Consider the following 15336-nt stretch of genomic DNA (forward strand, 5'->3'; position numbering starts at 1 on the left):
CTTCTGGGCCCCGGCAGAGGCGGGGGCCGGGATGTGAGGGCGCGCCGCCTTCCTCCTCCTCCTGGTCGGGGATGGCCAGGACCAGCAGGCGGACAAGGAGGCGGCGGCGGCGGCAGCGGCGGGGCTGCGCTGGGGCCCATGCGGCGGCGTCGGAGGCGGAGGCGTCGGAGGCCGGTCCCTCTCTGGTCGGGCGCCGGCGGGGATGCGTCTGCCGGGGCTGCTGCGGGAGCCTCCGGCTGAGAGCCCCGACCCGAGCCCTGTGCCGCCGGCGGCAGCCATGCTGCCCTGGAAGCGGCACAAGTTCGCGGTGTCTCCCGGCGGCGGCGGCCCTCCTCCTCCTGGGTCGCCCTCCTCCTCCTCCTCGTCGGTCTCCTGCTCGGCCTCGGGCTCCTCGGGCGGCGGGGCGCTGCTGGGCGTGGGTCGGCTGCTGGGCTGGCGGCGGCGGCGGCGGAGCTTCCCGGTGAGCCGGGAGGCGCCGGTCTACTCGGGGCTCTACCTGGGCAACGCGGGCACCCTGCAGGCCAAGGGCGAGGGCTGCACCGAGGGCGCGGTGGGCAAGATCTGGGCGCGGAGCCAGGCCGGGCGGCTGGGCAGCCGGATGCGGCTCTGGCTGGCGCCCCAGGGCCTCCGCCTGGCCCCCGCCCAGGAGCCCGCAGCCCCGCCGCCGCCGCAGGGAGCCCCGGCCGCCCAGCAGCACCAGCAGCAGCAGCAGCAGCACCAGCAGCTCTACCTGCTGCAGCGCCTGACCCACTGCGCGCCCGACGCCCGGCTGCCGCGGCTGCTGGCCTGGGTCTACCGGCACGAGGGCCGCCACAAGGCCGTGGTGCTCCGCTGCCACGCCGTGCTGCTGCCCAAGGCCGCCCAGGCCCGCGCCCTGGCCCTCCGCCTGGGCCAGGCCTCCCAGGCCGCCCTCCAGGACTTCCGGCGCCTCAAGAAGCGCAGCGACGCCCGACGCCAGCACCTGCTCCACCTCCAGCGCCACCTCGGGCCCGGGAAGGGCCTCCTCGACGCCGCCGGCGCCGACGCCGCCAACCCAGACACCTCCCGGACCCCCGGCCAGCGCAGCCGCAGCGCCCCCCGCCTGGCAGCCATCGCCGAGGACCCCCTCGGGGAGGAGAGGGAGGCCCGCCGCCGGGACCCCGAGGAGGAGGAGGACCCCGAGGAGGAGGAGGAGGAGGAGGAGGAAGGGCGGCTGGCGCGGGGCCTGCGGCGGATGGGCCTCGCCAACCACGCCGACGGCCCCCGGACGGAGCCCCCCCGGGGCAGCCGCAGCCAGCCCCAGTGAGAGCAAGAAGAAGAAGAAGAAGAAGGAGCAGCAGAGCAGCCTCGTCCGGGGAAGAGCCCCCCTTGATCCGCTGGACCCAGAAGGGGCCACCTGCCAATCTCCCTCTCTGGCCCTGGACAGCTGGCCCCTCCCCTTGCCCCCCCCGGGAGGGAGGGAGGGAGGGTGGCACTCCACACATGCCCAGGAGAGGCCTTTGGCGGCAGGGAAGGGGCTTTCGGAGTCCTCTGAAGCACTGAGCTCCTGGAGCCCTCCCTCCCCCCCCCGATAAAAGTAGCTGGCACCCCTACCCCCCCCCTTTTTTTTGGACCCTCTTGCCTTTTTGCTGGACAAAAGGAAAGGGCCCCAGGCCTCCTCGGGAGAAACAGGCCGCCCTCCTTCATGAGAAGACTGGCAGGGCTTGGGGAGGAGGTTTGCTTTGCTTTTGCTCACAGATGGAGGGAATAAAGAGCCGATGGTGGCAGCAGAAGAGGCGCCCAGTGTGTTTTCTGCCTGGCAGTGCCAGGTTCCTCTGGGGGGGCAACACACACACACCGCACGGTGGAGCCTGGCCTGCCTTTGCTTGCTCTGGAGCAGAAGGAGGGGACAGGCTGTCAGGGTGCCCCCCCACACCCACCCACTGCCCAACTGACGCCCGGGTTTATTGGGAGCAGGAGAGTCCAGGGGACCCCTTCCATGCCCCCCCCCAGCTGGGCAGGAGGCAGAGCTGGGCTGCACAGGAGATTGGGGAGAGGTGATGTAGCCCCCCCCCCCCCCAGCACCTCCCAGGACTGGCATTTCTGGCCAAATGGGTTCCAGGATCCTAGAGCTGGAAGAGACCCCAAAAAGGGCCACCCAGTCCAAGCCCCTTCTTCTTCTGCCCTGCAGGAACTCCCAGTCCAAGCCTCCCCATTTTGACAGACGGCCATCCAGCCTCTGCTTAAAGACAGCCTCCAGGGAAGGAGACTCCACTAGACTCAAGGAAGGAGTGTGTTCCTCTCTCAAACAGTTCTCTCAGTCAGGAAGTTCTTCCTAATGTTGAGGAGGGATCTCTTTTCCTGGAGCTTGCATCCATTGCTCCACTGTCTCCTATTCTCTGGAGCAGCAGAAAACAAGCTTGCTCCCTCCTGAGGGCGACATGCCTTCAAATCCTTAAGGCTTTCCTGTCACCTCTGCCCCGTCTCTTCTCCAGGTTCAACTTCCCCAGCAGTTCCTTAAGCCCCTCCTGGTAAGGCTTGGGGGTTTCTAGCCCTTTCCGGCCTCCGCCTTGGCCTGCCTGCCTTCTGTGTGGATGGGGGCCGGGGAGCACTCTGGAAAAGGGGCTATCCCCAAAGGAAATCCCATGCCCCCCATGCGGCTGGTGCGGCTGATGTGGCTGATGAAGCATGGCCAGGTACCATTTCCGGGGGAGAGGGGGGCGGTGGGAGGGCAGAAGGCTGCTGACCCCTTCCAGGTCAAAAAATGGCATCTCCTAATGCCCCCCCCAGCCCCCACTCAAAATGGAGGGAGAACCAGGGACCGGCAGGGGCTTGGGTAGGCTCCCTTCTCCATCACTGACCAGATGACCCTCCAGAGAGGGCCCTGCTCTCCTCCTCATCCCTGCCTGCCCCAACTGAGATGAAGGGCAAAAGGGGGGAAGATGGGGATGCTTTGATGGAGAGTTCCTGCATGGCAGAAGAAGGGGATGGTACAGGATCGGGGCCCTTCTTGGGCTCTCTTCCAACTCTAGGATTCTAGGATGCAGTAGTTCCCCCTCCATGTCTGGGGCTGCTCTGGGCCTCAGTTGCTGCTGGGGAATGCAAGAGGTGGGTGGGTCACCTTGTGTGTCTGCCCAGCTGTTGGGGGGCTTCACGTTGGGGTCCTCGGTTGGTCACTGGCAGCAGGATGCTGGGCTAGCCACAGACACACTCATCTTTTGGTCTGATCTGGTGCAACTCTTGGTACCTTCCTCCTCTGGCCCCACAGATCCCTCAGCGAGGTCCTGCCCCCCTGAGCCAGGCTGAGAGGGGTGCTATGAGTCAGGGAGGGGTCTGACAGTGGGGTGCCCCCAGGCCACTCCGCAGGGCAGGGGGCCTGGCAGCCGTGGCTGCAGATGGCTTCATTCCTAGAATCCTAGAGCACCACCCCTCAAATGAATGAATGAATGCATTTCAAACAATACAGAGGTACAAATTCCAAAACCTAATTCATTAGCATCAGGAGTAACAGATGATATCCTCGGACACCCACCAGGGCAAGAAGCCCCTTCCCCAGTGTATGTGTGGGGGGTGTGTGTGAGGGTCTCCTTGCTGCTTTGTCCCCAACCGTTTCCTTCTCAGTGCCCACTTTCTGAGCCCTGGCAAGGCTGCCTCCGGCTTCTGCTGGCGGTGGTCCGCACACGGATCGGATGCAGCAAGGAGGGTCAGACCCCAGGCACTGAGAGAAAGGACAGCCTGAAGTGACAGCTAATCTGGGCCCCATATGGGAGAAAAGCGGGGTGTAGAATGAATGAATGAACTGAATCCATCCTGGCCCACCAGAGGTCCTGCTAACTGAGGGGCATGGCTCAGGTTGCCCCACTCCTTGCTTTGCAAGGCTGGCACCCTGGACAAGGGCATGGGTGACAGGTGGGCGAGGGGAGGCTCATGCTACTGCTAGTTCGCAGCGCCAACACAAACCTCCCTGGGCCCAAATCATGGCAGCTGCACACAAGGAAGGCCCTCCAAAAATGCAATGGCCCCCAGCCTGCTCCTCTTCATCTACACTGAGCAAGGGGGCAGTTCCTGGGCAGGAGGGCTGAGCATGGGACCTCAGCCTGAGTTCAGAGGGGGAGATGAGCACCTAATGGTGCCCCAAGTGCATATCCAGGCTCCAGAGGAGGCATGGCCAAATCCTGGCTCCTTCCAATCTGAGTGATGGGAACCCCAGGCAGCTGTAGGTGATAAATGGGGGGGGGGGGCTCCCTTTTCACAGGCCAGGAAAGGCTGAGAGGCACTAAGCTCCGCCCCCCACCCCCCACCCCCACAAGCAGGCCTCCAAGCTCCTCCAGGGTCTGGTACTACCCTGCAGCTTTTGACCCCTGTCTCCCCACAGCCTACCTCTTGCTAGCCAGTTTCCCCATCCATTTCCCATTTCCTTCCAGAGAACTGGAGCAGTACTGCTGGCGGCCTGCACCCACAGCCTTCTGCATTTCTGCTGGCCTGGGGGGCTTTGGCCTGGTCCACTTGGCAGCCCCTTCAGCACTTGGCGGGGAGAAACCAGAGTCCCAAAGAGCAAGGACCTTCACCAGCCCTTTGGCCATCTGTCTGCATCCCACTGGGTGGGGCTGTTGGTGGGTGGGATGGGGATGATGGTGAACAGAGCTGGGGGAGAGAAATGCAATCCCTTGTCTGGAGCAATGCCCTCTTCAGAAAGTGGAACAATGCCACTCCACCCAGAGCCAGCAGCCAGAGGAGGAGGCTTGGACCCAGCTGTCCAGCTTGGAAGGCCTCTGGCTGACCCCTGTGGGAGCCACAGAGTGCGGGACAGTGGAGCGTCTCATCCAATCCACTCACTGAGCACTTATTTTCTATGTCCATTATGAACCCCCACCCTTTCATACAGAACAACAAACAAGGTAATGTCGTTTTAAATTTTAAAAATGTTGCAGGAATGTGGGGAAGGGTTTATTGGAGACATCATGGACACTAGCCAAGCAGTGCTGTGCGCAACCAACCTCTGCTTGGAAAGGATATGTTTTGTCAGAACTCAGCAGCAGAGGACATTGGCCTGTTTACAGACACACATTCCTTTGTTGCTGGGTCTGTATTGGCTCCTCAAGAGCCTTTCCAGTCCCAGAGTGGGGCTCCTCCACTGCCTGCCCCAGTCAGACTGGCAGCCCAGCCAGGGCACCTCTCCCCTCCTCTACCAAGCTGGACAAGGCTGTTTTCCTCCTGGCAGGAATGCTTGCTGGAGCCTGGGAGGGGCAGATGGACAGAGAGCCCTCCCTGGGACTGGCCTTGCTCTCCAAGAGCAGGAAGAAGAAGAAGAAGAAACAGCAGCAGCAGCAGCAGCGAGAGCAAGGGTCCCTGGCCTGGGTTGAGGCTTCCTCTGGAGCGGCCAGAGGGAGAAGGGCAGCATCTGGCTGGGCCAATGATGGGCAGCAGCACCCACTAGTGCTCTCCGGGGACTTGGTGCTGCTTCTCGTGAAAAGCACTCGGGAGCATTTGGGGTGAAAGCCGCCTTGCCTGAGCACAGGATCCGGCCCTCCCTCCCCAAAGCAAAGCAAGATGTTTGCAGCTGGTGCAGCGGAGCAGAGAGAAGGCTGTGAGGTGGGGCAGCCTGTGCAAGACCCCAGAGGAGGAAGGGGAAGAGAGGGCCCTTCCTTAGGAGGGCCAGGTGAGGAGATTTCAGGGCCAAGGCCTGGGACCGAAGGGCAGCTGCTGGTGGTGCCATGCACAGAGTCTGGCAGATGAGAAGCAGGCTTCTCTGGTGGGAAATCAATACTTTCCTCTGCTCTGTTTTTGCAAGCACTGCTTTTCAGAGCATTTGAGGGAGGGGGGAGTGTGAACCCAACCAGGGATGGTGACCCAGGCTCTGGCTGATCCGCCACAGGAGCAAGGAAACACAGAGGCACATGGCAGTCCAGGCAGCGCTCTTGGCCTGAGATTCCTCCCCTTGAAAGAGAGTTCAGGGCCTGAGACTCTTCGAGGCTGGGCCCCAAGGTCAAGGAACCACCATTTCTATGAAGAATCAAATATATTTATGCTACTCCACAACAAAGAAACAAATATCCACCGTAGAGGCATGGTGGTAAAGGCATGGTGGCAAAACCATAAAAGTCAAAAAACATAGGGAACATGACGCAGCTGAGAGGCTTGGCTTACTGATGTTGCCTCAAAGTCTGAAAGGGGAATGGCAAGTCCACCCAGGTGGCACCAGGCTATGCCCAGAAAAGCCCCTCTCCCTGCAAGAGCTTCACCTCCCTCGACTCCCTTGAATTGGGGAAGGGGTAGTTGGCTGGAGCCTCCCCCACACTTATGGTCTTGCAGTTCAGGTAGGTCCCCCTGGGAGAAGCCAGACCAAGGGCAGGTAGCCTTATCCCAAGCTTTCAAACTGGCTCTTGGAACTTGCAAAAGTTACTTTTCTGGATGAGGAGGTTAAGAGGTGATATGAGAGCCCTGTTTAAATACTTGAAGGGATGTCATATTGAGGAGGGAGCAAGCTTGTTTTCTGCTGCACTAGAGAATAGGACCCAATGGTGCAATGGATGCAAGCTCCAGGAAAAGAGATTCCACCTCAACATTCGGAAGAACTTCCTGAGAGTAAGGGCTGTTCGACAGTGGAACACACTTCTTCCTCGGAGATTGTGGTGGAGTCTCCTTCCTTGGAGGTCTTTAAACAGAGGCTGGATGGCCATCTGTCAATGAGGATGCTTTGAGAGTTCCTGCATGGCAGAAAGAGATTGGACTGGATGCCCCTTGCGGTCTCTTCCAGCTCTAGGATTCTATGATTCTATGACAACATCTCCAAGTATCCTGCAGCCACTGCCCTTTGGATGCTGGCTAGGGAGAGGGGTTCTGGCCCAAGACTTCTCCAAACTTGTCCCAGGTGTAATCATGGGCCGTATCCTCTTAGTGACATACATGTGCATATGTGGAGGTCATCTGCGTGTATGTCTGTTTCTGGAAGCAGGCGCAGGGAGCTATTCTCTAGTGAACCCCATGCAAACAATCCTCCCCATAGCTCCAAGCCCATGAGGGGCCAGTGCTGTTGCTTTCCAGAAGGAATGGAGTTCAGATGAGAAGATGCAACTGCCCTGGGCTCTGAGGGGAAAGAAACAGAGGTTGCGCTCTGTCTATGAGCAGACCCTGGTATCTTCCCCCCTGAGACAAGACCAGCTGCTGGGTCATATCTTGGGGGGGGGGGTATTTTTTTATTGGACTTTCACCAATAAAAATTGGAGGGGCTATTTGGGCTGTTCTGACTTAACGTACAAGCTACATGTAGTTGCTGAGATTCCCTTTCAGGAGGAACCCCAACTCTTTTTTCATTCATACAGAAGAGTGTGGCATTATATTTTGAAGATTTCAATGAGCTTGACTTTCAAAAGTCAATTTTTGTTGTTGTTTTTTGTCATAACAATATAAATAAAATGTCTGTCTGTCTGTCACTGCATCATGGATATGATGATGGAATTTCCCTCCCTTCCTAAATCTTTGTCTGTCTGCCTCTCAAGGGCAAGTGAGACCAATGTCTCTGGGGAGGCTGTGGGGAACCCCCAAAAGAGGAGCATCTTCCAGAGCAGCTGAAACCAAACAGGAACAACGGGGAAAGACCCTCCTGAGCAACACTGGGTCCTATACCTAGCATGAGACATATCCATCGTCGTGGCTCAAACCTTACGTTCTACAGTCCTGCTTTGATATCAGCAATATCATTGCAGATGGCCCTTCTATTCTTCCTGTTTTCCCACCGGTTTCCCAAAGTGTGTTGTGCTTTGTGTGTCTTCTAAAGGGGGGGGGCATGCTCTCATTGCCTCCCCAAATCCCAACTGACCCCCTTCCACTGTCTGCCAGGACTGGACTCAGGCATTTCAGGGAAGAGGAGGAGCAGCGTAGTTCTTTGTCTTGCAGTTAATTCTGTCAATTGAAAGGGTCCTCTCCATCTCCCCCAGAAGGGCCCCAGCTGCTCCCATTGCTGCCCACTCCTCCCTCCTGGGACCCAAAGGGGGAAATGGCTGCTTCCTGAGCTGAACAATGGAGCCTCCCCCCAAACGCTGATAAACAGGAAAGCTGGCATGCGGCCCCAGTTGCTGCTGCAGAGGGACGCTTTCGGCAGCTGTGAGTTGTCATCTCTGCTTTAGTTAATCTGGATGTGTTACAGCTTCCTGTGGAAAGGAAGCCTCAGTATCTCCAGTCTGGGGTTGATCCAACAACTTTGGATGTTTTGGCCTCCAGAGCTTCTGGCTGAGCTGCTCAGCATCACTTTATAGGAAGCAGGACTGGGAACCAGGGTAAGCCTGCCTCCCTCCTTCCCCAGGAAAGTGGGAAATTGAATGGCGGAGACGTAAGCCTTCCCAGATCGCCTTGGCTGACCCCATCTTTGGTGCAGGTCTGAGGGAGCGGGATTTCCACCGGGATTCACGGTGGGCACTAAAGCTGGACCCTTTCATTCTCCCCTTTGTTTTGGTGGCATAGGTCACTTGTGGGATGCACCAGAGGAACATGATGCCAAAAACAACAGAGAGCTGCACAGCATCTTCAAGATAAACATGTCAGCTGTGGTCTTAAATGGTGTTCTGTTGCTGTTGTTGTAGTTATGTGCCTCCAAGTGAGCTCTGACTTATAACACCACCCCTCCTATGGTTTTTTGCCAGGTTCTTTCAGAGGAGGCTTGCCGTGGCCTTCCCAGTGTGTTTCTACCCCTGAGCAGTGGACACTCGAACCCTGGACTCCCCAGTCTGACACTCCAACCCCAACAGCACACTGGCTTCCATGGTGCTTTCATAGTACATATCAACATTCATGTAATTACTTGGTGGTTGTGCTGCACCATCCTTCTCTTCAGGCCCAGCATTGTGCCATGAACAGTGAGTCTGCCCATGCGCCTGTGGCTTCCTGTCCCCCTGTGCCATGGGGAGTCATGTGCAGAGGCTGCTCCCACAATCTGAAGGCACTGACAAAGAGTTACACATCATCCAACCGCATGTGAAATGGCCACACTTGCAGAACTCCACTCAGGCAAGGCTGAACAGAATGCAGTCCATCTGCCATGGCCCCCCACAATCAGGGAATTTGCCGGTAGGTAAAACAATAGCAAGGAGCAATAGCAAGTGCATTTCTATACCGCTTCTCAGGGCACTGAAGCACTCCCTCAGCGATTTACAAAGTGTAAGCTAATTGCCCCCAACAAACAATCTGAGTCCTCATTTTAGCCACCTCCTCGGAAGGATGCAAGCCTGAGCTGAGCTTCAACCCTTTTGCTAGTATTGAACTCGCAACCTTATGGTTTTGTGAGTGAGTGGCTGCAGTACAGGCATTGAACCACTGCACCACCAACTTGGGTGCCAGCTGCCACTGTCCGACAAGAGTCCCCTTTGCCTGATGCAAGTGTACCCGTGACTTTGCTGGTGTGCATACCGGTGTGTGGGATAGTTAGGGGAGGGGGTACTGGAGAACCTCCTACTCCAACGACCTTCAGGAAAGGACTGAGGATATGGGAGGTCATGGGCACCCACCCATGGAGGGCTTTGGTCCAGGTTCAGCCAGAGAGGTTACCTGGACACAACGTTCCCTTTTGGCTGTTCTTCTGGAATGTTTCACCTGTAGTTCAACCTGCCCATTCCAGTCGCCTGTCGCTGTTTGCTCTGCTCAGGTGGAGGGGGGTTGCCAGGGGTCCTCTTTAGGTCAGAGGTCCTAGAACCATAGAATCGTAGAGTTGGAAGAGAGCACAAGGGCCATCGAGTCCAACCCCTTACATGCAGGAAATCTAAATCAAAGCATCCCCGACAGATGGCCATCCAGCCTCTGTTTAGATGGCCATCCAGCCTCTTTGGATTTGTTTTTTTTTTTTTGGGGGGGGGGATCTGAGTAACCTGGGAAGATCCTCTGGTCAGATGGAGGGATGGGGCTGTTCCACTGATATACGAGGACCACTGCCAGCCCTGCTCCTGTGGGTCCTTTGCTCTCGCCTGTGGCCTTGCAGTTGGCCTGGGGGTGCCAGGCAGTGTGCCCCATCCTGTCTTCCCTCTTCAGGCACATTATGCCCAGCTTCATTCAAATCCTTTGCCATCCTGCCCACCAAGCCCAGGCACAGCCCTGCATCTTCTAAAGTTGCCTTGGCAAGTGGACTAAGAAGGCACCCCTCCCAACGGTGAGCTCTCTGAGAGGGGCTAGTGGCCATGGTGGCTGTGGATGGTTGGTGTTCTTGCCCCCCACACCTGCAGGGTGCTACAATGGCAAAGAGGCCAAGCAAGAACTGGGGTCTGGGCACCAATGGTGGCATCAGCTCAGCTGGTCATGCCAAATAACCTGGACAACAAAGATCTTTCCAGCCTCAAGGAAGAGAGAGAGGGATGGATTGCTTTCTCTCTACACCTCAGGCTGACACCAGCTGCCCAGACTAGCATATCTTCTCCCCACTCCCCCCCCCCCCCCATGCTCACAACTGCTGCCCGTGCCAGCAGGACAGGCAGAGAGCCCCGTTGCTTTGCAGCCCCCCTCCCTGGCACGCATGCCCTCCAGCAGGGATGAGGCAGAGAGGATGCTATTTCTGGCAGCCAGAGCTCCCTTAGTAATTGCAAGGTGCCATGCCAGAAGGGAGGGCACTGCCATTCTCCAGAGGAGGACAGCATGGCAGCCTCTCTGGGGTTTACCCACCCACTTGTTTCATCCGGGTGGGAGCAACATTCAGATCAAAATGAGGCCCTGCGCGTAAGTTGAGAGATGCTCTGAACAAAAGGGATCCTCCTCTCATCTTCCCAGAAGGCCAGCTTTGCAGCCAGGAAGAGCGGCCGATTCTCATGCAGGGGCACCCAGAGGGCAGACCCCTCCCCACATGGCCCTATAGCACTCCTGGGCAGAGTAAGACACCGGGTATGGCCTCCATCGTGGCCACATGGCCCTGAATCGTGCTCTCCTTTGCCCTGTGCATGGCTTTCTTCCTTCACTGGGGGAGAGAGTGGCCATGTGCCGGCAAATAGCCAAGGGACTTGAGGAAGGAAGGCAGGCAGCAAAGGAAACAGGCGGAGAGGCTTCCCAATGGCATGGATGGGGGGGAGGCTTTCCCATCCAGGGATCAAGGCATCCTGTGCAGCTCAGCTGGTCCTTCATCCCCTCCTGAATGGATTTTCTGTGGCAAGACAGAGATGCAGCCATGGAGAAGAGGAGCAGGGTCACAGGCAGATGTTGGCATCAGCTGGAACCCTGAAAGAGTATGTGAAGGAGAGGAAGGCATTGCACAATTAAAAGCTTCATCTGGAAGCCCTCTCCCAAAATAAAGCTACCCCAAGGGATGGGGAAATCTCTACAAACAAACCCCCATGACTTTGGGGGTTGGAGGAGGGGTTTCTTGGAGGGAAGGTCCTGCTTTGCAGGAGAGGCGTCCCACTAAAAGTGGACCCAGCCACTCAGGAGTCCCTTTAAAGGTGATTCATTGATTCCAGCACAGATTGCTTTATACCAGCACCCAAGCAAACCTTTGTGCAACTGTTGTCTGCTCTCGTTGGCTCTTCTGTTTGGTGTTTATCTGTTAAGCAGTGTTTTCTGCTTGCCCTGGCTGCTGGGCTGTCAGAAGGCTTCCCACAAAGGCAGCTCCGTTTGGGGTTGTCAGAAGCCCAAGAGCCCAGCTTGCCCCCTTGCTCCCCATTTCTGCCCCTTCCAGCAGGAGATGCTCCCAATGGAGAACTCAACAGTCAAAGACCCAGAGGCTGAGAAGACCCTCCCCAAGCCCACACCGGTCCTCTCAGGGTCACCCCTAATCTAAAAGGGGCCAGCCTGGCAGGACAAATTCAGGGGCCTCGGTGCCTTTGTTCTTTCCAAGATTGGCAGCTTGTGGCTCGGGGACAGCTTGCTCTCCCTATGGCATTTCTGGCCTCAACAACGGCCAGGTGAGTCTCGCAACAAGAGAGCCTGGTTGCTTCCCACTTTAAAGAAGAGCAGAGAAGGGGGGCTGGGGGCAGACCAAGACCCCCGATGCACACAAGGCCCATGGGTGTCTGCCTGCCCAATCCAGGGCACCTTGGATTCCTTGCCATCACCACTGGCAGCTTGGAAGAAAGAGAGAGAGAGTCACACACATACACACACCCCTTCTGCACTCCTGCAACTGGCAACTGGCTGCCACAGCAGGGACTTAGAAGGGAGAGCCAGACATAGATTAAGAGGGGATAAAAATAGGGCCAAAGCCAAAGGGGCTCAGGGGTCACTGCAGGGTCAGCACTTGGGACAGAAGGGACCTGGGAAGGTGGACTCCAAGGGAGTAAGGCTACTGTCCCCCTTCTTCTTCTTCCTCCTCCTCCTCTTCTAATTCCACAGCCAGCCCCACTCACACCCCCAGATGCAGCACAGGTTGCCCCCCTGGATGGCTTTGGGTGGAATTTCTCTCTCAGGATTCTTTGCCTAAGTAAACCCTTTGAAATTCATGGGGCTGCCATAAGTCGACAGGCAATTTGAAAGTGCACATGCACAAATGCACACAACTGGAGGGGTGCCCAGGCTCCCCAGGGCTCCCCCTTCCACTTCTGTACTTAAGATATTTCCAATTTGCCCCTCCACTCCAGGGCTAGAACCCTGGGGGTATCTTGCGCTTGTGCAAACCCACCTAGGAAAGCAGTGGAGCATCTGTGTCCCACGCGTAAGGCCCTTCTTGGCTGCAGAAACTGCGTTTCACGTGTGTTGTTGTGGCATCGACAGGCCCTGCCTTTGGCTGCTCATTCAGCTGCACGTTTGGTTCACATGGGACTGAGCATTTGGCAAGGAATTGTGGCTCTTCTCATCCAGTGAAGGCCTTGTTACGCAGCATTATCTCCCTGCAGCTCCCCGTGGGAAGATTTATCCCTGACAGACCCAGCACAGCTTAGATCCGGAGGTGGCTTATCGCTTTAAGAAAATACAATAAAAACAATCATGTGCAACACTTCCAAGCAGTGCTGACAGAAAGACACTCTCTGCAATAAAACCTGGAGGGGAAGCGGCTCCGTGGGAGAAAGTGGTGGTTTCCCCCAGGCAACCACAGTCCTCCAGACCTCACTGGGAAGAAGGGAGAGAAGGAGAGAGCATGGTCAGCCTCACCAAGGTGCCCAGTGGGCAGGTGGGCATCTGGTCACTCTGCAGGAGGAAGAGGAGGAGGAAGGGGGCAGCGCAGGGCAGGCCTTCTCTGTTCTGAGCTGAAGATGTCTGGGCAGTGGAATGGGGAAGTCCTTTGGCCCTCTGGCGGAGGCTCCGTCCTGCAAATGTCTCCACTCCTCCATGCTCAGAAACACGATCCTTCGTTTGTCAGACTGGGCTTTGGCAGGAGAAGGCTAATGGAAGGAGCAGGATTTGAGGTCAGGGCTTGAATGGTCATGGCCCCTGTCTTCTCTCTCAAAGACATGACTGGCCACAGAGTACAAAGTGGGAGACAATTTGGAAGATGGGCATGCCATGCCACACTCCTTACTCCTGGAGGGGTCTTGGGGTGATAATATACATCATTTGGGTATCAACAGAATAAGCTGTGAACCACAACAGAGGGCCATGCAAGCACCCAAGGGTGAGCTTGTCTTCCTGGGGGTTGGATGCAAGCGTGGTAATTTTGGGTGTCAGCTGGCATGCCAAAGCTGTCTCTCAATGTGTTCAGTTGTAGATAAACCAAATGATGCAAAATGCCAATAACCCTCCAGTGATCTTTTTCCGAAGAGAACCATACCTCGCCACCACTGACAGAAATGCAGCCAGTGTAACATTAGAACATAACATTTATATATTGCATTTAAAATAATAATAATAATAATAATAATAATAATAATAATAAAATTTTATTTATATACCACTTTTCCATTGATCAAAGCGGTTTAACAGCATATATAACATACAATATAAATATTAAAACATGAATATATTAAAAATCCCCCCATATACAAATAACAAAACCATATCTCATGCCAGTTCAGCAGTGCTGTCAGGAGGGGAGGGAGAGCGTTCAGGAGTCAGGAGTCAGGGGTATGCCTGCTCGAAAAAGTGTGTTTTCAGCCCCTTCTTAAATTGGTCTAAGGAGGTGGCCGAGCGGAGCTCGCCGGGGAGCGAGTTCCAGAGCTTGGGGGCCGAAATAGAAAAGGCCCTCCTGGTGGTGGTAGCCAATCTAGCCTCCGGAACTCTTAGCATTTGCTTCCCGGATGATCTGAGAGTGCAGGGCGGATTATATGGAGAGAGGCGGTCCTCCAAGTACCCTGGGCCCAAGCCATTTAGGGCTTTATAGGTAATAACCAACACCTTGTATTGCGCCCGGAAGCGAATGGGCAGCCAATGAAGGTCTTTTAAGACCGGTGTTATGTGACTGGTCCTAGATGTATTAGTGACCAGTCTAGCCGCCATATTCTGCACCAATTGCAGCTTCCGGGTATGGTACAAGGGTTGCCCCATGTAGAGCGCATTGCAGAAATCCAAATGAGAGGTTACCAGAGCATGTACTACTGTTTCAAGGTCCCCCCGGCTCAGGTAGGGACGCAGCTGGCGTATCAGCTGAAGCTGATAACAGGTGCTCCTGACCGTAGCATCCACCTGTGAAGTAAGGTGGAGCGACAAATCAAGAAGCACCCCCAGACTGCGTACCGAGTCCTTCACAGGAAGCGTGATCCCATTCAGGACAGGTGGAAATACCGCCATCCCTGTGCCAGGAGAACCTATCACGAGCACTTCCATTTTCTCTGGATTCAGGCTGAGTCTGTTTTCCCTCATCCAGCCCATTACCGACTCCAGACAGACAACAAGAGGAGAGATGCCATCCTTGGTCACTGAATCAGTCAGAGACATAGAGAGGACTATTTGGGTGTCATCAGCGTACTCCCAGCGGTTTCATGTAAATGTTAAAGAGCATGGGGGACAGAATGGCTCCTTGAGGGACACCAGATGTCAGGGCCCTCTTGTCGGAGCACACGTCCCCCAGCTGCACCATCTGGAACCTCCCGGAGAGGTAGGATCGGAACCACTGGAGCGCAGTGCCCCCGATTCCCAACTCCCCCAGGCGTTCCAGAAGGATACCATGGTCTATAGTATCGAAAGCCGCTGAGATGTCCAAGAGCACCAACAGGGACACGCTACCCCTGTCCATGCCCAGACGGAGATCATCGACCAAGGAGACCATGGCAGTCTAAACCCCGTAGCCTGCCCGAAAGCCGGTTTGAAATGGGTCCAGATAATCCATTTCATCCAAGATCGATTGAAGCTGGATTGCAACCGCCCTCTCGATCACCTTCCCCAAAAATGGCAATAGCGATACTGGCCGATAATTATTATGCATCAGGGGGTCGAGGGAGGGCTTTTTTAGCAATGGTTTTACAATGGCCAATTTTAAGCTAGCTGGAAATTGCCCATCCCTCAATGATGTATTAATTATACGGTGTAACATGGATGTTACTA

At 56.2% G+C, this 15336-nt stretch overlaps 2 protein-coding genes across 2 annotated transcripts in view; both read left to right on the forward strand.

The window, feature by feature from the left end:
• The window catches only part of LOC149317815 (D-beta-hydroxybutyrate dehydrogenase, mitochondrial-like), a 381124-nt gene that overhangs the window by 231875 nt on the left and 133913 nt on the right, over nt 1-15336 (forward strand). The window lies entirely within an intron of this gene.
• LOC149317822 (protein FAM43A-like) lies at nt 4-1749 on the forward strand. Its single transcript, XM_089508519.1, has one exon. The coding sequence runs from the start codon at nt 203-205 to the stop codon at nt 1283-1285; it is 1083 nt and encodes a 360-aa protein (XP_089364645.1). The 5' UTR covers nt 4-202; the 3' UTR covers nt 1286-1749.

This window comes from Sceloporus occidentalis, unplaced genomic scaffold (assembly GCF_023333645.1).
Source record: "Sceloporus occidentalis isolate IW3139 unplaced genomic scaffold, rSceOcc1.0.p SCAF_2, whole genome shotgun sequence".
Classification (NCBI taxonomy): Eukaryota; Metazoa; Chordata; class Lepidosauria; order Squamata; family Phrynosomatidae; genus Sceloporus; species Sceloporus occidentalis.

Coding starts and splice junctions, on each gene's coding strand:
- LOC149317822 (XM_089508519.1), top strand. CDS start 203: ATGCGTCTGCCGGGGCTGCTGCGGGAGCCTCCGGCTGAGAGCCCCGAC.